Source organism: Armigeres subalbatus, chromosome 3 (genome assembly GCF_024139115.2).
Source record: "Armigeres subalbatus isolate Guangzhou_Male chromosome 3, GZ_Asu_2, whole genome shotgun sequence".
Taxonomy (NCBI): Eukaryota; Metazoa; Arthropoda; class Insecta; order Diptera; family Culicidae; genus Armigeres; species Armigeres subalbatus.
The window spans coordinates 363,122,316-363,144,657 of record NC_085141.1 but is presented as its reverse complement, the minus strand read 5'-3'; the positions used below and the strand labels follow the sequence as shown (position 1 = coordinate 363,144,657).

General features: G+C 41.4%; 1 protein-coding gene across 11 annotated transcripts in view; it reads right to left on the bottom strand.

Moving 5' to 3' along the window:
* Positions 1-22,342, bottom strand: part of LOC134226293 (liprin-beta-1) — a 148,562-nt gene that overhangs the window by 17,739 nt on the left and 108,481 nt on the right. For 7 of the 11 annotated variants that reach the window (XM_062706973.1, XM_062706974.1, XM_062706971.1 and 4 more), the window contains 5 exons: positions 17,543-18,363; positions 17,194-17,418; positions 1,324-1,671; positions 1,099-1,261; positions 544-990 (listed from right to left, as the gene is read on the bottom strand). In XM_062706973.1, the coding sequence (XP_062562957.1) occupies positions 544-990; positions 1,099-1,261; positions 1,324-1,671; positions 17,194-17,418; positions 17,543-18,363 (2,004 nt within the window). The remainder of the gene's footprint in view (positions 1-543; positions 991-1,098; positions 1,262-1,323; positions 1,672-17,193; positions 17,419-17,542; positions 18,364-22,342) is intronic. The other 4 variants (XM_062706970.1, XM_062706968.1, XM_062706972.1 and 1 more) reach the window with 4 other exon arrangements.

Below are 22,342 nucleotides of genomic sequence, written 5' to 3'. Positions count from 1 at the left end.
ATTGTAAATAAATAAATTGTATTTAAATTATAAAGAATTTTCTTCCTTAGAGTTTTTTTTTATTCAGAACGAATTTCTTCTGAAATTTTCAAACTACTTTTAAACAAATCTGCAAAAAGAACAAATTGTTCAACCATTTAGAGAAAGTTCTCAGATTTATCCTTCGTAATCGCCAAATCTTTTCCCCAAAGTGCCAAAGTGCACGATCAGTTGTTCAACTGTATAGGTAATGACATAGTTCCAATTTCCACAGTTTCAATTCTATCGAAAGTAACGTTCCAATGAGTCGAATGTATTATTTGAAACAAACATCGTTATTATAACATTAATCACATCAACAAGACAAAAGAACACAAGACAGCAAAAATGGCCGCGCGATCGCGAACGAATCGTGCCGCAATCTTCAATGAACCAGAAAAGAAGCAGAACGAAAATATCCAAACGGGTAGCAGCGTAAAACTCTTAACGAACTGGCAAGCCATTAATGGAACGGTAAACATCGGAACTCGACGCGGTAGCAAAACGGAGGAAGTAGTATAGAACCTAGATTTGGCACGGAAAATCCACGCATTCCACCGAGTGCCGTTGGCAACGTGTCGACCGAAACGGAGAAAGGTTGCGGCTGGGATTTGGACCGTTGATGAAACTCTCGGTCCAGTATGGGGCTACTGGCTGCGGCAAGCTTCTGACCCGGCTCCGGTGCCCCACCGCTGCTGACCGCTGCGCTAGACGGCGGCTCTGTGGTAGCTCGTTCCGAGTGGTCCTGCTCGAAATCGATCAACTGCTGCTCGTCGGATGGTGTACCCGGCTCAACCGTACAATAAATATTCTGCGCCGAAGCGGACGTCTGCTTCGACGATCGCAAGTTTGAGTGGCCGAGCGCAGCGGACAGCGTCAGGGCACTCATAGATGCGGACATATTCGCGGGGACCACGACACCGGCGGCGTGATTCGGCTTTTCGCCGCCACTTGTGGTGACCAAAGTCTTAGCTGAAAGGGAGGAACCAGAAGCAGATTCTTCAGCTGCTGCCGCCACTGCTTCACCGGCTTCAAGATTGATGGCATTGATAAAGGATTCTAGGGACGATAGACAATTACCGAATGCTACGTTGCGCTTCGGGTTAGCGTTGGCGTCGGTACCGACCCCGGAGCTGCTGCCACCGCTGGACCCACTGGCAGTTGACAGTGTGGTGGCGAAGGCTTGCCGTGGAAGACTGCTGTAGTGTAGGTCCACCCGCTGCCGGTAGGACGCTGGCGGTGTCTGAAATAGGAAATCAGTTGTTAGACAAGGGCGGTATTTGGTTTCGATAGAAGGGGACATACTTTTGGCGTAACGGGACTAGGTGAGGTTGCCATCGGTTGCTGGTGCTGGGGGAGATTGCCGTGGCTGCCGTGGTGCAGCGGGGATGTGTTGACCGAGTTGCCCGGGGTGGACGTGACCATTCGTCCAGTCCGTCGCAGCAGATTCGCTGCGATGCTGTTGTTGTTGAGGGTGTTGCTGTTCAAGATGCCCCCATTTAGGCTCCCATTGGTGAGGGGTGTTCCGTTGATCAGACTAGATCGCAGCTCCAGGTTTTCGCGTTCTAAGGCGGCTTGCTGCAGTTTAAGTTCACTCATGGCCGACATGAGTTCTAGCTTTTGCGTCTCCAGAGATGACCGGGATAGCATTTCCTTGTGGGCGAGAATAAAAAAATGATTGTTAAATGTTGGGGGAACTTTTTAAATTTGTGTATTTTAAAGAAATCTAGAACATCAGTTAGTAGAACAGATGAGAAAAAGTGTGAAAATAGAGAATTATTAGTTCATACTAAACAAAGCGTTCCTGGTAAGTGCAGTTAGTTTTGCATAGATTGAATTAACTGTTTCAAAATTAACACGTGCATTTTTAATTGGGTCATTCATCGTGTTATTAGATTTTTATTATGAGAATATGTTAATGTTCAATGTCCATAATTTTTAAAACTATACGCCGCAACGGTGCTCAGATTGCAGTACAAACATGGCTGACTATTGGTAGAATTTTGATAAAATTCATAAAAAACATAAGTAAACTAATAACTAATCAATACTCGTACAGTCATGGAAAATGGATGTTTTGCTTTTGGAAACGCTGTTCAAACTCATTTTTTAAAACTTGTGAAAATCCAATATTTCGATGTTTAAGAATTTGTTTAAAATTGATGAATTCCACGCATAGAAGATCTCTAGAAATATTAGCTGGTGTCATGCCTCTAAAGCTTGATGATCTCTCCTCAGGCCATCTGCGAGTTGTGAGGCTTGCCTAGGATGTGGTGGCCCAATAAGTCGCCTGTAACACCAATCATTACGAGCAATATAAGATATAATACGACTCGATATAATCGGCAAAGACCCGGGCGACAAATAAAGGATCACGTTTGGAAGCTTGGAACATGGAACTGCGATGAATTACATCCCCGCATCGTCGACGTCTTGGCGCTGCAGGAGATTTGCTGGACAGGACAGAAAGTATGGAAAAGCGAGCATCGAGCGGCTACTTTCTCCGCACTTACCGCAGTCCGCACGTCCGCACTTACCGCAGTGCGAATATTGAATCCAACCACTACCTCGTTGCAGTATGCCTGAGCTCAAAATCCTCGACGGTGTACAATACGCGTCGAAGTCGGACGCCGCGGCTTAACATTGGGCGGCTACAAGACGGTAGACTAGCCCAAAGATACGCGCAGCAGCTGGAAGTGGCACTCCCAACGAAAGAGCAGCTAGGCGCAGCGTCTCTTGAAGATGGCTGGAGAGATATTCGATCCGCCATTGGTAGTACCGCAACCGCTGCACTTGACACGGTGCCCACGGATCAGAGAAAAGACTGGTATGACGGCGTATGGGAGCAGTTAGTTGAGGACCAACTACCAGGAGAGCTATTTAAACACGGTGGTGAGGCACTGGCTAGAGCGCTGCACTGGGTGATTACCAAGGTTTGGGAGGATGAGGTTCTGCCGCAGGAGTGGATGGAAGGTGTCGTGTGTCCCATCTACAAAAAGGGCGATAAGCTGGAATGTAGCAACTACCGCGCAATCACATTGCTGAACGCCGTCTACAAGTTCCCAAATTTTATGCCGTCGACTAGCACCAATTGCCCAATTGGCACCAATTGGAGTTCGTGGGGCAGTACCAGGCGGGTTTTATGGGCGAACGCTCCACCACGGACCAGGTGTTTGCCAAGTACTGCAGAAATGCTGCGAATACAACGTGCCCACACATCATCTATTCATCGACTTCAAAGCCGCATATGATACAATCGATCGGGACCAGCTATGGCAGCTAATGCACGAACACGGATCTCCGGATAAACTGACACGGTTGATCAAAGCGACGATGGATCGGGTGATGTGCGTAATTCGAGTTTCAGTGGCATTCTCGAGTCCCTTCGAAACGCGTAGAGGGTTACGGCAAGGTCGCTTTGGAAGGAGTAATACGAAGAGCAGGGATTAACACGAGTGGTACAATTTTCAATAAGTCCGTCCAGCTATTTGGCTTCGCCGATTACATAGATATTATGGCACGTAACATTGAGAAGATGGAGGAAGCCTACATCAGACTGAAAAGGGGAGCTAAGCGGATCGGACTAGTAATCAACACGTAGAAAACGAAGTACATGATAGGACGGGGTTCAAGAGAAGATAATGTGAGCAACCCACCTCGAGTTTGCATCGGTGGTGACGAAATCGAGGTGGTAGAAGAATTTGTGTACTTGAGTTCACTAGTGACTGCCGAAAATGATACCAGCAGAGAAATTTGGAGACGCATAGTGGCTGGAAACCGTACGTTCTTTGGATTCCGCAAGACGCTCCGATCGAATAGAGTTCACCGCCGTACCAAACTGACAATCTACAAAACGTTCATTAGACCGGTAGTCCTCTACGGACACGAGACCTGGACGATGCTCGTGGAGGATCAATGCGCACTTGGAGTTTTCGAAAGGAAAGTGATGCGTACTATAGCAGCACAAATTGTTTCACTACTGAACATTTCACTGTGTTGCAACTATTCGGAAAGAAACAATCTTTGCGTATGTGCCATCAAATATAACTCTCTTGCAATCTAAAAAGCGAAAGGGGTGGAGCATACGGAAACATCCTTCGATTACAGTAAAATTGCAATAATGTTGCAAAATACTACAGCGGAAAAAAATAAAATAAAAATGTTTCAAATGTCAAACACGTACTGCATTGCAATTTTAATAAAACATTGATCACAATTCGAGCGTTTTTGACATCTTGATGCAACTTTTTTGTGCTTAGATGTTTTCAAAATGCCTTTAATGAAACTGAATAGAAACAAGGTGATTTTAGGAAGATGTTGCGTGTGCTACTTGGGATATCTATGGTCGGGTGCAGATGGCGGACGGTACGTGGAGGAGGCGAATGAACCACGAGTTGCATGAGCTGCTGGGATATCCATCCATCGTTCACACCGCGAAAATCGGACGACTGCGGTGGGCCGGGCACGCAGCCAGAATGTCGGACAGTAACCCGGTGAAAATCGATCAGGTGGAAGATGACTTGCGGACCCTCCGTAGACTGCGTGGTTAGCGACGTGTAGCCATTGACACCGCACAGGCCACTTCGGCCTTAGTCTGAATAAATAAATAAAGATAAGAATCGCGTAGGAGCGATTTGAAACATTCTCCAGAAAGGTGATTAAAATGCAAGAGCGGAATAATTAGAAATTTATATTTAAAAAGATCACTTGAAAGTTATGAAGAAGCATGAACAGCAAAACCGTTAATTAGAACTTGCGATTTAGTTCAGAGCATCAAGTGAATATAACTAACGTCCTTACGGGTTTCAAGGAAAAGAAGCAACATTTGTTCGTCTCGGACTAAATTACCGTGTATGGTTGTGCGTTCACTCACTAAATGGATACGGTCAGTTAGAATAAAATTAAACGATAAGACAAAAAAAGGAAAATTTTATTTTGTATTAATTTTGGATACCGGATGATGAAGTAAATTTTTTACACATGTTTACATAGTACATGTAGACTGGAGAGGGAAGAAAAGGTTAAAAGGATGTGAGCCTGAACGCCTGAACTGAATAGGAAGCAATTAGTTTTTCCGATCTTGATTTATTTTCTGTAGTTGTTGCATCAACACACTACATTTAGCTCTAATGACGTGAAGTATTTGAGCATTCAAGAAAAATGTAAATAAAGACATGTGGTTGAGAAATAAAATAATACAAAATAGGTATAAAAACATTTGAGCAAAGCACTATTGTTGTCTTAGTGTATTTATGCCTGCGAAAAAGAGATGACAATCTTTGGCGTAACAAGTTCCGTGCAACGTGAAAATCCTTTTTCGAGTTAGCAACTCTAAGGTGATCATACAAAAACCCGCAAATCGGCCATCTTAGAAACCACGTGCTTATAGCAGTTTTTTCAAGAGCATGAGTTGAAAGACTAAAAACGAGCATAAGGGTGAAGCACGGGTAGGTTGTCGTTGTCACCAGAGGCCGATAGCAACAGAAATTCGGGATCGGAAGTGGGGTTGGGTCGGCCACACTCTACGTAGGGACGGAAGCGAAATCTGTAAACACGCACTAGACTGGAACCCAGCGGGACATCGCAGCAGAGGCTGACCCAGAGGCTAATGGCGGCGAAGCCTCAATAAAAAAAAATAAAAGAAGTTGACTGAAATCTAACCTGTCAACAGGTTAAAGCGATAGCCGGGCAACGCTCAGGATGGAGATCTTTCAAGTTGGCCCTTTGCACCACCGGAGGTATACAGGATCCATAAGTAAGTAAGTAAAGGGTAGGTTATTTGCTTAATAATGCTGAAGAATCGACAAAAATTTCATCACCATACAAAAATTAGTACGTCACATTTAGACTTTTGGAAATGGGAATAGAAACATGTGATAAATTTGAAATCCACCACGGGATAAATTGTATAATCACGTTAAAGACTATGTAGGCCACTTATAGCACCGTGCATGCCATAATTTGTATAACGAAGTAGCAGTTCCAACATATGTCTGTTCCGAAGCATACGTGATTGCGTGTTCAAGTCTATTTGTTCCAGCATAAATCTAGAATCGATTCGTCCCTGAAGGGTATCAACGATCATCATGGCTTCATCAACATCTCTCCTTGAGCGGAGTAGCTCAAGGTTTATCAACTGGCATTGGCTTCAAAACCAAACGTACATTGGAAGAAACAGCGGTGAATTGGGATTCTATTCCTTCAGTTGAATCCCAGAGTTCTGGATGCTTTTTCGACGATGGAAAAGATGTGCTGCTTGAACATTAGGGGCCATCCACAAAGTACGCCACGCTGTTAGAGGGGAGGGGGGTTCCGAGCAGCGCACAATAGGAAAAAAGGAGGTATTTTTGGCCAAAATTATGAATCCTGCAATAAATGGTGGTATTAATCATAAAAACATAGATAGAAACGAAAAATATTTTTTTCGAGCCTTTAATGGGGTATGGGACCAATTTTTGGCATAGTATCGATTTTAGTCGTATTCTACAAAACCAACGGAATTTTGTCACTTTTTTTTGGCTTGCAATAAGCCTGATTGATGCTGGATAAAATACTACTGGTCATATAAAGGGTTTTACTGTATATTCGTGTCACAGACAAATGGACGCAACACAGTTTTCCTAAAATGATCAAAAAAGCACTATTAGCTTCTGGTGTTGAAAATTCACTGAATAAAACTTATTAAACCAGCAAAGGAGAGTAGAACAGATTCAATTAGCGTCATATTGTGACATCAACGAAATGGAATTTCATTTATTTGATATTTCCATAAGATTTCTTTCATAAATATAAAAACGTATTGTGACAAGGAGTTATTTAACACACTTCTCATCCACCACTTTATGACACGTTATGGTTAAATCTATAATTCGCTTCAATTATGTAGTAATGTCAAAATTGTTAATTTTGAACCCCTTCCCTTCTACTGCGTGACGCTTTTTATGTGTTAGTTGATTTTTTCTTGAATTAGGCGCAACGTTAAGACATAAACCTCCCCCTTCTAATGTTAAGTAAATTGTGTTCGTCACCATTTTCAATTGAAGTGGCATTATTGAGTAACTCAGATGAAAATTGAAAATGAAGAAGTTTACCAAAACACCTGATTAATCCCCCTAGCGGTAATGTTATCTTTCTCGTACATTATGAGTAAATGTATTTTGGCCATAACTTTTGAGCCCATAGTCCGATCCAGCCTATTTCTAATAGGGAGCAATGGAACAACGTTCTCTGACGAATGAAACTCGTTGAGAGTAAATCGGTTGAGTGTAAGTGCCTAAAAAATAGTTAAGATAATTTTTGCTCACACACGTACAGACATTAACATACACGCACACACAGACATCAGCCCAATTCGTCGAACTGAGACGATCGGTATACAACACTATAAGTGTTTGGGCGTTCTTTTTAATGCTTTTTTAGCTTCTACGTATACTTAGTACACGAGAAAATCAAAAATAGGCATTTTTAAAAAATCATGTGTCTTACAAAGTTGTGAATTTGGGCAGAATTTTATTCATGGTCCTCAAAGCTTAAACGTTCAATAGTATAGTGCATGATGTTTTACTGCGGTGTATTGCGGGGTACCAAACTGTTTTGTTCGTTAAAAACTGCGTAAAATATGCTTTTACAAAACTACTTAAAACTACTGGACGGAGTTATTATTACATTATCAAGCCTATTGCATAGATCTGTTTAAGAGCTTTGTAACGATATATAAATATGTTACTTTTGAGACGAAAATATGGCAAAGCTGCCCGTTTTTCCAAAAAACGTAAAAATATCATTTCTAGGAGGGGCTAGTTTAAACGCCCCCCACCCCTCCCAAAAAAATCTAAAAAATAAAAACCGTCCTGATTATAAAAATATAGGTTATAAGCTGTGTATTCATCACATTTTACTCGCTCAAATCGAAAATTGGCCTTTTGGTAGTTTTGGCCACTCCTTTATATGGGACTGTCCTATTGTGCAGCGTGACGAATCATACAACAATTTTAGAGATTTAATACAAAAAGTGTGAGGAGGGGGGGAGGGGGGGTGGTGTCAAAAATCGACTATTTTTGCGTGACGTACTTTATGGATCTTCCCTTAGTTGTGAGTTTAGGGTGACGCCAGTTTCCTTCACATGGCTCACTCGCTCTATTTATTTGCCTAGAAGGCTATCGTTGAAGCAATTGATAGCCAAGTGTACATCAATGAAATAGATTAGGTAGATCAGTGGATGATGATGTAGATGACTCCCTTATGGTATACTGGATAGTGCATGAAAACCTTAAGATGTGCATTCCCCTACAGCTACCATCAGATGTCGGTCTAAAAGATACGATTGAAACCAGTTCAGGAGACTGCCGCTGACTATGAATAGGTCCAGTTTTGCAATAGCTTATGAGTTATTCATCTTATCAAAGGCTGCAGATAGGTCAGTATAACACCTGAGCCTGTCCTGTTCGACTGTTTGTAACGTAAGACGTGGAACACAGTAAATTGATAGAAGTAGAGCGACTCCCGGTAGATCCGCGATAATCGCCAATAACAAGCTGCTTACAGTGCGACAATAAAGGTGTAACGAGTTCGAACAGCTTCGAAATGACACACAATGACGTAATCCCTCGATGGTTGTTCACATCGCGTTTGTATCTCTTTTTGTGGACACATTAGTGCAAATTTCCAACAGGAGGTAAAGATTGCGTTGATAATCGAAGATCTGAACAATAGAAGTAATGGGACGAGCAAACTTTCGATAAACCTTCTGATGAAAACGACAAGTATGCCGTCGGGTTCAGGATTATCTGATGATTTTAACTGCTTTGTGGCTCTCCGGATCATGTGTGCGAATTTTTCAGCGAAGATGCGGCAAAGTTCCTTAGTAGTTGACAATGGAAGCTCGGATTTCTTGCATTGATTGTAATTATGTCCAGAAGGATTTTGCTTTAGATTTGGAATTTTGCTCAAGTTGTCGTTGGTACCGTGCAAAATTTTACCGATAGACTCATTGGTACTTATTATTAAGCCTCGCATGATAGTTTCTCAGAAGAAATAAAAGAAGTCGACCGAAATCTAACCTGGCAACAGGTTAAAGCGATACCTGGACAACACTCAGGAAGGATGGAAATCTTTCATGTCGGCCCTTTGCACCACCGGAGGTGTACAGGATCCATAAGTAAGTAAGTAAGTAAGTTCAAGGGTCAAGAAAACATTGCGAAATAAATTTTGAAGTGGCAATGTCCCACTAAGTGGTTGGCGAGATACGGTAAATGACAAGTTCTTGAAAAAGTATATTGCTATAATATAACGATATTTATACGTATAACAAATCTCATGATGATGGCGGATTTTGTTTCAGGTAGAAGGGGAATGTGAGGTGCATATAAGACTTATACTCTTGTAGCGTCCTACTCCTCGCGCATGATGGATAATGGCGATGATGACAGATTGATTGTATCAGAGTCATGACACTGCTTCGTCAAAACATCAGTACGGCCAAGCTTCAAAGGAGTATCAGTATCCTCTCGTCAGTTCACATCCTGCCAGCAGTAAAGAGACTTGGTAGTCCAGAGCTGCTCCATGTTGAGTGATTCCTCACACTAGTTGAGCATTCACAATTAACATTGGTGAGTCGCATTGAGACATCTCAATGCGATCAGATCATGCGCTGTTTTCCATGGAAACCCTTTTCAAACAATAGCGAACTTAAACAACTTGGGCGGGAAATTTCCGTTCAATAATAACGTCGCATAAGTAATGGCAGCTATGCATTCCTATGGCATGAGATGAGTCTCATGAGTCGTACATTGGAGAAGGAGGCGAATGAACCAGTAGTTGCAACCGCTTTTGGGAGAGCCACTATCGTTCACACCGCAGAAATCGGAAGATTGCAGTGGACCGGGCACGTAGCCAGAATTTTGGACAATAACCTGGTGAATATGGTTCTCTATAACCATCCAACGGGCACATAAAGGCGAGCAAGGTGGATCGATCAGGTGGAAGACGATTTGTGGACCCTCCGTTCTGTTGTGAGTTCTGATGCTATTTTTTGTTTCTCAAGAAAACTTTAACTCTTGTTCATTTTTCACTCGGCGAGGAGTTTATGCCAAGCCTGATTGATGGTGATCTACCAGGGATGGAACGGACAATAAACCTAACTTGATTGCAGATATCATGTTATACAGTGAGTTTGGATCTGATGACGACTTTGTGCTATTTTTCAGAGGTTTGGAAACTGACGTCTCGGGTATTCGAAAGTAATTTGCGTACTCGGAAGAATTAATTAACCAATGGCATATGCTGCTGAACAGTAATGCAACCAGATGAAATACTGAGACCTGGGAATTCGTACTAACGAAAAAGTGACCGGACCATAGGTAGAGCTATATAGGATAGAAGCAGGTTGAAATAAAGCTGAAGCCCTCAATTGATCATGATGTTGGATCGGGGACCCTCATACTTTGGGCACCGCCATATCACTCAACAGAACTTAACACTCCGCAGTTCTCGTAAACAATCCAGAACGGACTTCTGCCGAAGTTGTATTGCTTTTCGTGTAGTTGAATAAATAGCTCCACTGCGGTACTTTATCTTTCGTAGTTGTGCAGTGTACGATTCATCTAAATGTGGTCCCAGTCAAAAGACTCTGTCACGTTCCTTGGTACCCAGCATACCCCTGGATACAGGCAAACTTTGGGGAGTCGCGGTTGCACTGGCGGAGTCGATTTAAACGAGGATCAGTTTGTTGGAAGATGTGGTGGTTTGTAGCACCTCCCTACGATGCGCGCTCGTAATTCTGCTACGGACGGCAACTTTCTGACGTCGTACTTTGAACAATTTCCTCTCGCCCAATATTCCTTTGTATAGAATTGTGGTACTGAGTAGAAACGATTAATGTCTCATAATGCATTTTTCGAATCACGAACAGCTGTCGACGACGATCACACGACTCATGCCACCGGTGGGATTAAAATTTGCTTCACCAACTCCGCCGATGCGATGGTGGGACCGCTATCCGCTCTCCGCGTCTTTTCAAATGAAATAACAGGCGCGCAGGGGAAAGCAGTTTTTTCATAATAAACCCTTATGCGGCCAACAAAAAAAACACACGTCGATGGCCGACAGGGTACCCGTGTTCCACTAAATTGATATTCTCATAACTTCAACAATTTTCAACCGATTTGGATAATTTTGACAGTTTTGGAAACAGAAACTCATATACTTTTAGCCTATTGTCAAGGTTTACAGCTTATGCCCATGGTTATACAAGAAATTTTTGAAGTAAGGCTTAAGAGTCTACACGCGTAACCAAAGGCCATTCAGCCAGTTTCAAATATGCTACAAGCTCTTTGCGCTTCTTAGAATTGAAGGTGTTTACAGTATATGCTTCGGGTAATGCAAAAATCCCTGAAATGAAGTCTTAGTCATCCGAGAAATCCCTGGAGTAAAGCTTAAAGATCCACTCGCGTAACCAAAGGCCTATTATGCACATTCAAACACGGTATATGCTCTTTGTGGTACTTAGCATAGAATACGTTCACAGTATGTGTTCCTGGTCATCCAAGCAATCTCTGGAGTGAGGCCTTTAGATCTACACTCGTAACCATGGGTCTATGGACTTGACTCAAAAGTGGTACATGCTCTTTGCGCATCTCGAAATCAAATGTGATCACTACATATGTTCTGCGCTATTGAAGAAATCTCTCGGATAAGTCCTCTGGCGCCTTCATTGCATATAATCATGGTCATCCAAGAAACCCTGGAAAAGGCCTTCAGGTCTACACGCGTAACCAGAGATCTTTTAGATTGTTTCAAAACTGGTACATGCCCTTTGTGGTGCATAGAATAGAACGCCTTTATTGCATATGTTCATGGTCATCCAAGAAAACCCTGGAAAAGGCCTTAAGATCTACACGCGTAACTAAAGATGTTTCAGATTTTTTCAAAAGTGTTACATGCCCTTTGTGGTACATAGAATAGATTGCGTCCATTGCATAGGTTCATGGTCATCCAAGAAAACCCTGGAATAGGACTTTAAATCTGCATGGGTACCCAGAGATCTTTTGGCTTGTTTCAAAAGTGGTACATACCCTTTGTGGTACATAGAAAAGAATACGTCCATTGCATATGTTTATGGTCTTCCAAGAAAATGCTAAAATAGGCCTCAGGATCTTCACACGTAACCTTTCGGATTGTTTCAAAAGTGGCATATGCCCTTTTTAGTACATTGAATATACCTTTCATTGCATATGTTCATGGGTATCCAAGAGAACACTTGAACAATCAGCAAGAGCTTCACGCGTAAGCAGAGTTCCTTCGGCCTAGTTAAATAGTTATACATGCCTTTTGTAGTACGTAGAATAGAATGCACCCATTTTAAATGTTCATGATCATCCAAGAAACCCCTGAAGTAAGGCATAAGGATCTACACCAGAGATATATCAGCATGTTTTAAATTTGGTACATGCCTTTGGGGCCCATGGATAAAATGCGTTCATGGCATATGCTAATGGTCATCCTAGAAATTTATGGAGTTAGACTTCTAGGCTTACACGAATATCTAGAGGGTCTTTAAGGTCACTCCTTACGGAATCCAAGTTTCAAAGTGCTCGCGTTTTCGGGGGCACACCACTCGATATGGAAGTAACGCACAACTGTCATTTTTATTATTTCACGCATGCTGCGACACAGCAAAGCTAAATCATCAAAAAATACAGTTGTGCGCCGCCTCCGTATCGATTGGTGTGCCCCCGAAAACGCGAGCACTTTGAAACTTGGATTCCGTGAGGAGTGGCCTTAATCTAATTTTAATATGGTACATGATCTTTGCGATATTAGCCCGTTTTTTCCCTCACGTTCTCGGCGTGAATTTGTATCGTTCCAATTTATTTACATTTTGCATTTCCAAAGCATAAACTTCATATTAGTGATATGAATGAAGTTTGTATACTACCTGGAACCAACAACAACAAGACAACAATAACTACTTGGAATGCTAATGTATCAAGATGAGGTTTCACATCTTGTTTATTCTTCAATAACTGCCCAAAGCTAATGACAACAACTTGAACTACTTGAAATGCAAACATATACCAATAGCCTTCCGTTCGTGGGTTGATCTACAGATCATTCCTATATGGAGTTCATAGACTACCTAGTACCATAGCAAAAACAAAAACTACAGCAGACGTTCGATAACTGCAAGTCATTTAACTGCAATTCGATAGTTGCAACAGTTTTACAGTTATCGGACCGCTAAACTTCAAACCGATGTCAGACTCAATGACAGCTGCATTGCGCTGCACAACCGCCAACGCGCCAACGACAACAACAAGAACTACTTGGAATACAAACATATATCAAGAAGGGGTCACAAAACTTATTTATTCTTCAAACGCTGCCTTCGTTACCGAGGTCGATCCCCAGACCTTGACTCTATGGAGTTCGTAGACTACCTGGAATCCTCAACAACAACAAGAACAACTTGGAATATACACATATACCAAGAAGGGGTCACGCAACTTGTTTATTCATCGATAACTGCCTCCATTACGGAGATTGATCCGAAGACCTTGACTGTATGGAGTTCGTAGACTACCTGGAACTGACGACAACAACAAGAACTGCATTAAAAACAAACATATGCCAAGAAGGGGTCACAAAACATGTTTATTCTTCAATAACTGCCTCCATTACGGAGGTTGATCCACCGACCTTGAATCTATGAAGTTCGTAGACTACCTAGAGCCCACGACAACAACCAGAACTACTTGGAATACAAACATATGCCAAGAAGGGGTCACACAACTTGTTTATTCTTCGATAACTGCCTCCATTACGGAGATTGATCCACAGATCTTGACTCTATGGAGTTCGTAGACTACCTGGAGCCCACGACAACAACAAGAACTACTTTGAATACAAACATATACCAAGAAGGGGTCACGCAACTGGTTTATTCTTCGTTAACTGCCTCCATTACGGAGATTGATCCGAAGACCTTGACTGTATGGAGTTCGTAGACTACCTGGAATCAATGACAGCAACAAGAACTACTTGGAATGCAAACATGTTTTAAGAAAAGGTCATTGGATGACCCGGAACATATACTGCTTTCACAGCTAAGCACCATAAAGAGCATGTACCGTTTTTGAATTTACACGATAGACCTTTGGTTACGTTAGCAGACCATAAGATCTTATTCCAGGGATTTTTTGGGTGACTTAGGCCTTACTCCAGGGGTTTTTGGAGACCCAGAATGTATACTGTGAACACCGACTATTCTAAGAAGCGCAATGAGCATGATATATATTCGAAACTGGTTGATAGTCCTTCGGTTACGTGTGTAGACTCTTAAGTCTTACTTCAAAGATTTCTTGTATAACCATGGACAAAAGCTGTAAACCTTGACTATGGGCAAAAAGTATATGAGTTTCTGTTTCCAAAACTGTCAAAATTATCTAAATCGGTTGAAAATTGTTAAAGTTATGAAAATATCAATTTAGTGGAACACGGGTACCCTGTCGGCCATCCACGTGGTAAAAAAAATCAGATGCCCCTCCCCACGTCCCTCCTCACTGTATCAACGTGATTTTCTCACAGATGCTACATTTTATGGAGTTCTTAGATGTCACCGAGTTTCAGCTTTCAGCTATAAAAATTCATTGAAATATCACCACTTGAATTTGAAAAAGGAACACGGGTACCCCGTCGGCCGCATAAGGGTAAATAAAGAAGGCCCATTAGTCCCGTCTCTTTGTTGATCAGTATAAGTGCAAATATTGTGTAACCGTAACACTCACCAAAGGGGCGTGGCTACAGGGTTAACTTTATTGATTACAAGAAAGCAGCTTTTCCGCGCGCGAGCCGTTTCGTTCGAGATGTTGCGAAGAGCAGACCGCGGTCCCACGATCGGCATCGGCGGAGCTCCTGCCCAAAATTTGCTTCCCGCCGATGGTGTGAGTCATGCGGTCGTCGTCGTCGACAGCATCAGCAGCACCCAGATGAAATTTTCTTGCTTGTTTCGCTACGCAGGCGTCTGTGGCAGGAGTGAAGTGGAGCTCATTTCTGCAACGGTGGCGTCTGAAGTACCATCGATTGGCTATCATCAATGAAAGCAGCTCTGACGCCATAATTTGAGGCGAGACCAATTTTGATCAAGTACAAATGAACCGGTGCCAGCAAAAGTGGTACATGTTTCATTGAGTAAATTTTACACGAGACGCATTCAAGGATGTTATCGGTCATTTAGTAACCTGCGTTCGATCATTTAGTAATTTGTCAATAACTCATTCCAAAGGCCTAATTTCAAAATGTATTGTATGGTGGACTTTTAGTGCTAAGGTTTTTCTACAACTCTTCTTAACAGGCAGATATTCGAATTCCACTATTAAAGGAATTACGGTGCTAGTTGCTATACTCATACTAAATAATAACAAAATATGCAATCATTTAGTCTAAGTTACTGCTACTAGCGATATAGCTCCGTTATTAGTGAAATTCAAGCAACTAACTGTCAGGCAGAGTTGTAGATAAACCTTTGCTCTAGAAGTCCACCATACAACACATTTTGAAATTTAGCCTCTGAAATGAGTTATTGACAAACTACTAAATGATCGAAGGTAGATTTCTAAATGATCGATAACATCCTTGGACGCATTTTCCCAAAAAATTACAATTTTCTGCAACTCAACTGTACTAGAGTACACTGGGCCCACAATCATGGGTCACACAAACTAATATAAGTCTATTAGTCTATCTATTCTATTTAACTAATATGCAAATTGAAGTGACTAATTATTGTTACAAAGTGACCCATATATGTGGGGTCAGTGTACTGTAGTCGAGGGAAATATATAAAGTTTCTTGACAAATATCAAGTTCATTGGTACAAAATTCAAAATTCTCAAATTTATTATCGTTTATGTAAAAAACTCAAAATTGACAAAAATGGTTTATGTACCACTTTTTCTGGCAGCAGTTCAAATTATTCGCTTGGAGACTACCTACTAAAATTATAATCTTGAGAGGAAATTTGTCTTGACTGCTATTGTTGCTATCCATGCGAATAATTTTCTGCAGCGTCTCTCTCTGACGCGCGTTCGTGATTCTGCTACGGACGGCAACAATCTGGCGTCGCAAAGCGGTTAATTTGCACTTTGAACAAAATTATTCACACAACCTTCCCATGTATAAAATTATGATCCTGAAAAGAAGGGCTCCCAACAAACATTGATAGCTGATAAAGTGCTTATTTCACTAAAAATATGCTTCTCAACTTGAGGTTAAATAAGGGTGGGGTTATCCTGAAAAGAACCAATTTATTGATCCTGCAACAAAATCAGTTCCAGAACAATGCACCAAGAAAGTTTCACTGAAGTGCCGCTGACGTCCACGATAGCCACTCGATAGTTTGCCGCTAAACCGCTGCCGATGCAGAAACCACTGCCATCGATGCTAGGACCGCTACCAACATCACCGTTCTTCGTTGTACGAGAAAGGCAAAAACATAATCCAAAACCGACTTAAAATGCGCGGCAGGCGATTATTGTGGTTTGCGTGTTGCAGTTTGGGACAAACGCTTGTTGCGAGTTGAGGTTGTCCCAATATTTTCAAGACAGGACAATGTTGTTGTCATTGGCAATGTTATAGTTTAACATTAACCGTCGAAAATACATTCGAACGTAAACAAAAGTATGGATGTACATATATAAACAAATATAATTGACTTACCCTGAAACCTGAATATTTAATAGTTAGTTTCAATATGATTAAACAATGTTATCTACAAACGGACATACAGTACTTATCATGCAACCAAACCGACGTTGTTAGATGGTTATGATCTTTATGACCGAAATGAATGATAATCGTTTGGCGATTTAAAAATTTGGAAAAAGTACTTATCGTGGCAACCATCTGACAAACTTCAATAGAATATCATCGATTCATACTCTAGTGGGGTACTCTTTATGAACGTCTACATGCATTCTAATGTGATGCAGTTTGCAATCGGGTACGGTTTAACTTCTACACATCTATCACAATACAACATCCAAACATTCAAGTATGGTATACAAACTAAAGAAACAGTGAAAGTGAATCAAATTCGAGAACAAAAAAAAACGTAAGAAAAAAGTAATAAAGGAGGAAGTAATAAACTTGTAAACTAAAGAAAAAAGAAATTCGCGGTACTTTCTGTTTGTCAATCTGGATGCCAACGGTTTTGGCAAATTGGCTTACTCGCTGCAGTAGGTCGTCCGCGTTCGAGAGCAGTTGGTTCTTCTCGCTCACCGTGCGCTCCAGGTCGCTGATCTTGGTGCCCTGGGTTTGGATCTGCTCGGTGAGCACCTTGACCTGGAGCGCTAGGGCTTCCTTGTCCGACTGTAAGCGGCGCAACCGCTCGTCCGTGTCCTGGCGCTGTTCGGGGGTAGAAGAAAAAAAAACGGGTTAGCTATTATGCAAAGTCATACAAATAGGAAGTTATGGTTAAATGAATTCGAGATTGACGGTTCTTCACAAAATGTAGTACAGTAAGGCCAACCTGACAATCCTTGCCCCACATGGTCCGGCTGTGCTCGCAGGAGCAACATGGTGGGGGCGGTGGTTGGTAGTAGGGTCGATTGCAACATCCACTGGAGCAAGATAGGTCCTGGGTGCTGCTGAGAGCTCCGTTGCTGCCGTACCGGTAGAGTTCGGCCTGCTGGCGACGGTGGTAATCAATCAACCGCAGCTCCTCTCGGCTGTGGTGATTGTTCCAGTTCCAGTAGTAGTGTGGATCCCAATGGGAAACGGGTGGCGGAGGAGGAGGATCCCAAATTCCTGGACTCTGTCGATGGTTGTTGCCGCTGTTATTATTGTGATGACTGCTTCCACTGCTGTTGTAATTGTTAAAACTGCCCGAGTCATGTTGATGTTCTTGAAAATTCCAAAGTTTATCATATGATCCTTTCCCGCAGGTCGATCGCTTGCTCGAAGGTTTACCTTTGGAGTTTAAGCTTAGATTGCTGGAGTGGGAGTCCTGCTGTTGAAGCTCGGAGGAGGACGATTTATCCTTGAGTGAGTGGGTGCTTCGACTTTTGGAGTCCCTTTCGTGGCGACTTGCTCCAAGGTGGCGTCTTCGGTCGAGACTTCCCGTCATGGGGCGAGGAGGTTTACCACTTCCGAGAACTCCTGAAGGAGATAGAACTGGACTTAACGGAGTGCGGGTTTGGTTTGGATCGTGACCATGAGTATGACTACGGCTGGATCGACCTCCCACAGTTGTATGTGAAGTGGATCTACGGTCAGAATCAATAGTAGCTTTCGGCGCCTCCGCACAGTTGTTGACCCAAGTGAAATCCTCGTCGCGGCATGAAGATTCATCTATGAGAAGGAGGAAATCGAACATTTAAGCATTCATATGCTGAGGGCTATAAAATCACAGCGTTCGTTCAAATGAGAGCAGTTTGTTGATACAGTTTTCGGATCCATCTAATTTGAATCGATTAAAAATCTAAATTGCTACCACTGCATGATAGCATCTATAGCATGCCAAACAATCCCTTCACTTGCGCAAATAACCGCCATTGTGCTATCGTAAAATTCCGAGCCACGCGAGCGGTTTTATCATAAATTAACTAATTTCATTCCATTGGACCCTTTCTTCCGTGCCGCCGCCCGCCGTCGTCGATTCGTCCGATGCTGAGATTGCCCCAGTCGGAAAGTTATTTATCGCAGCCAATATTGAGTCGCGCTGCTGCTCGCTGCATAGCCCTTTCTTTTACCACCCACTTTAGGACCCTCGCCTCGCCCGTCTAATTAGTCAGCAAACGTCGACGTCGACCCATTTCATGGCAATCCAATTATGAAACTATGCGCAACAGGTTTTGTCGATTGGTCGGTTGGTCAACTACAATCGGTGGAAAAAGGGGACGGCTGCCGGTGCCCGATCATCAACATTGCCGACATTGTTCGACTTTGATGGGAAAATATTTGCTCGGTTTGCAGCAGTGTTTTGTAGAGATTTTAGCTTGAATTAGCAGCATGGGCTGTCGAATAAAATTGGCTTAATGATTGCGGCTTTGTTGATTGAACCATGCCATGAGTGTCGATCCCAATTAGGCGGGGCAGCAAAGGGATGTAAGTGGCAAAAACTCGATTCCGAGAAAATTAACTGCAACGTTCTGCCTGATTACGCTTTCGAAAAATATTAGAATGTTTCCAAGAATTATCACAATTAGAATGATGATATTGAAATTTGAATGTAATTTTTTAAATCAAATTGGGCTAAATTGCCACTAACACTTATCTCACATCAATTATCTTAATTGATCAGTAATTTCTAGAGAATTATTGATGTCCCGCTCGAATCTCAACTGAGATTAGCTTTAAACGGCATTCATTAGCGGCATATGCAAAGCTATTCTGAAGAAAAATCGAACTCTGAAATCATAAATCGATTGATGAACTATTGACGACTATTGTTACTGTACCGTGCCATGCCCAGACCGGAATTTTTGCATTCGCTATCAATCCGGATTTTTAATAGACCATAAGCATATTTTTTTATTTTTCATATAATTCTCTTTAAATACAACGTAGATTTCTTAACCAAAAAACGATTTCATCTCAACGGACAGCCATAGGTTATAGAACTTCGTAACTGGGTTTTCGGATATTCTGAAATCTGTGGTACATTACTTGCTTTGGTGACCGAAGCAAAACGTAGATTAGAGTATGATGATTAGTGAAGAAAGAAGAAAGTAAGAGTAAGAAATGTCAAACGCTCGGTGTGAGCTTTAAGTATAAACAACAAGTGGCTGAAGGTTTTGGTGATGGCAAAACGATGTCACAGTTGACCAGCGCGCTTGATAAGGTTTGCAACTTGTTCGGCCAAATGACACGTTAAAACTGCAGGCCATCTCCGAAAAAAAAAACAAAAATGATTTCTCGTTAAAATATTGTCAAAACATACGTAGAAACTAAAAATTTGAATGGAAGTCTTGAAGGATTTCTCGTTTGTATTAAAAGAATTTCTCGATGAAATTGAATTTTTGAAGAAAGGTCGTTTGACAGAAAGCCATATGGCCGAAAGTTGTTTGGTCGAATATGTCGTTTGACCAAAAGAACCATTTAACGTTAGCCGAAACCCTTCTAGCCTTATTTGGCCAAAAATGTCATTGGTTGAAAAGTTCCGATTGGCATTTTTTTTGTCAAATAATTTCTGCCGAACATAATATATGGACAAATGATCTATTCGGTCAAAAGACTTTTTCGTTCAAACTGCCAGTCGAACCGGCGGGAGTAACTATGACTCTCTTAAGGTAGCCAAATGCCTCGTCATCCAATTAGTTTTCGGTCAAATTACATTTTCAGTCAAACCATTTTCGACCTAATTACCATTTCGGACAAACGTTTAGTTTAGTAAAATGGAGTTTGGCAAGATGACTCTCGGTTATTCGACCAAATGACGTACGAACAAATAGCTTTTCGCCGAATGACTTTCAGTCAAACGACGTAAAATTTAGCCGAAGGCTAACGAATGTGTCATTTGGCCGAACAAATCATTATATCAAAACCCATCCGCCTATCTGGAAAATGTCGTTTGCCCGAACTGGTATTTTGGCTTAAAAGTTGTTTGGCAAAATAGGTCATTTGACCGAAAATATCATTTGTTGAAATGATCTTTGGTCGAAATGGTTGTTTGGCAGAAAGGCCATTTGGACAAATATGTCATTTCGCTAAACGGGTGGACATTTTTGACTATATTATTCGTTCAGTAACTGACATTTGGCCGTAGGACCCGTTGGACCTAACGACAATTTCGGCCAAATGGCACTTTCGCACTGTGCTTTATTTTGTCGTCACAAAAGTTGCAAGATATTTAGGAGCGCAAGTGATTTGGGAAAATTATTTTTTCACTAAAATGAGATGGGCACGTGGTGTTCTCAACAAAGTTGTAGCAAATGTTATTACGAACAACTTTTCTGAACAAGTTGAGTCTCTATATACCTTATATATCGGCACCAACATTTCAAAAGGACGAAACTGCTTTTGTAAACAAGAGCTTCTCATGTCGGTGCAGGGCTATTTCATGACCACCTACACAATACAGTACCATTTAATAAAAGAAGAGTCTTTCATCAGTTGTGCTCGATTACGTGGGTGGGCTCAAGTTAGCCTAACAGCGACGTGAGAAGCTCTTGTTTACGAAAGAAGTTTCGCCCTTTTGACATGTTGGTGCCGATATAACAAACTTAAGACGTTTTATGGGGAAACTTTCCATCTCACATACAAGTTATATTTAAATTATCCATATTTTCATAGGTATTTCCACTTGTCGAAGTAACAAAACAAATGCTCGCACGTCTAATTGTATAAAAAAAATATAGCGAAAGCACAATCCAAAACATCATTCTTGCAATTTTTTTCACACTCTAAAAAGCTGTTTCTTGCACCGGAGACGTCATCCATATATGGAGAAACTGGTGGGAACATATTGTGGTGGGACAATAGTTTGCATGGAACTCGAATACGGCGCAAAATTTGCAGTACAAAAAGTCGCAAATTTCTTCACGATATGCGGAAAGTTGATCATTTCTTCTTTTTACTGTCGTTGAAAACATGTATCGACAAGAATCTTCTCGATTGTTGTATTAAAAAAAAACTTTGTAAATAAAAACCCATGAAAAATCATTATATTTGAATAACTTTAACTGGTTTTATTATAGATGAAAAGTTACATTGTTCGGCAGAAACACATATTTTTGCTTGTATTACAACTTTGTTAATGAGACGGAAAATGTGAAAAATCATTAAATATGATTTTAAAGAGGTTTTCATATAAAACTTTGCAAGTTTGTTTTATATAAGAAATAGATACTCGGCATGATAAGCAAAGTTGTTCATAATAATATTCGCTACAACTTTGCTGAAGACTCTACGCGTCCATCTCATTTTGATGTATAAATATGTTTTTCAACTTGACAGGATAAATCATAAAGTTTTTCACTTTATTCATTATATTTAAAATATGCGTTCCTCAATGACTTGTAAACAAAAGTGTAATGTTGAAAATACAATGAACGTACACAACACACATCTAGAATAATTTCAATTAGATTTCAGGACAAACAAGGAGCTGACGCATTGGTTACTGGTTTCGTCGGATCCCGATGTAAAAGCCCGAGGTTGACCAAGAAGTCGAATGAAGTTGCTTCCAGTTGCTATGTTAATGAGCTGCGAAAGCGAGGAAAAAGAATTCAAATCCCATTTTCAGATCTAGCGATTGCTGGAACATGAAAAATAAAGGGAGAGATACAAAGTACAAGGAATGGAAAGTGGCCTGGAATTGAACCTACGA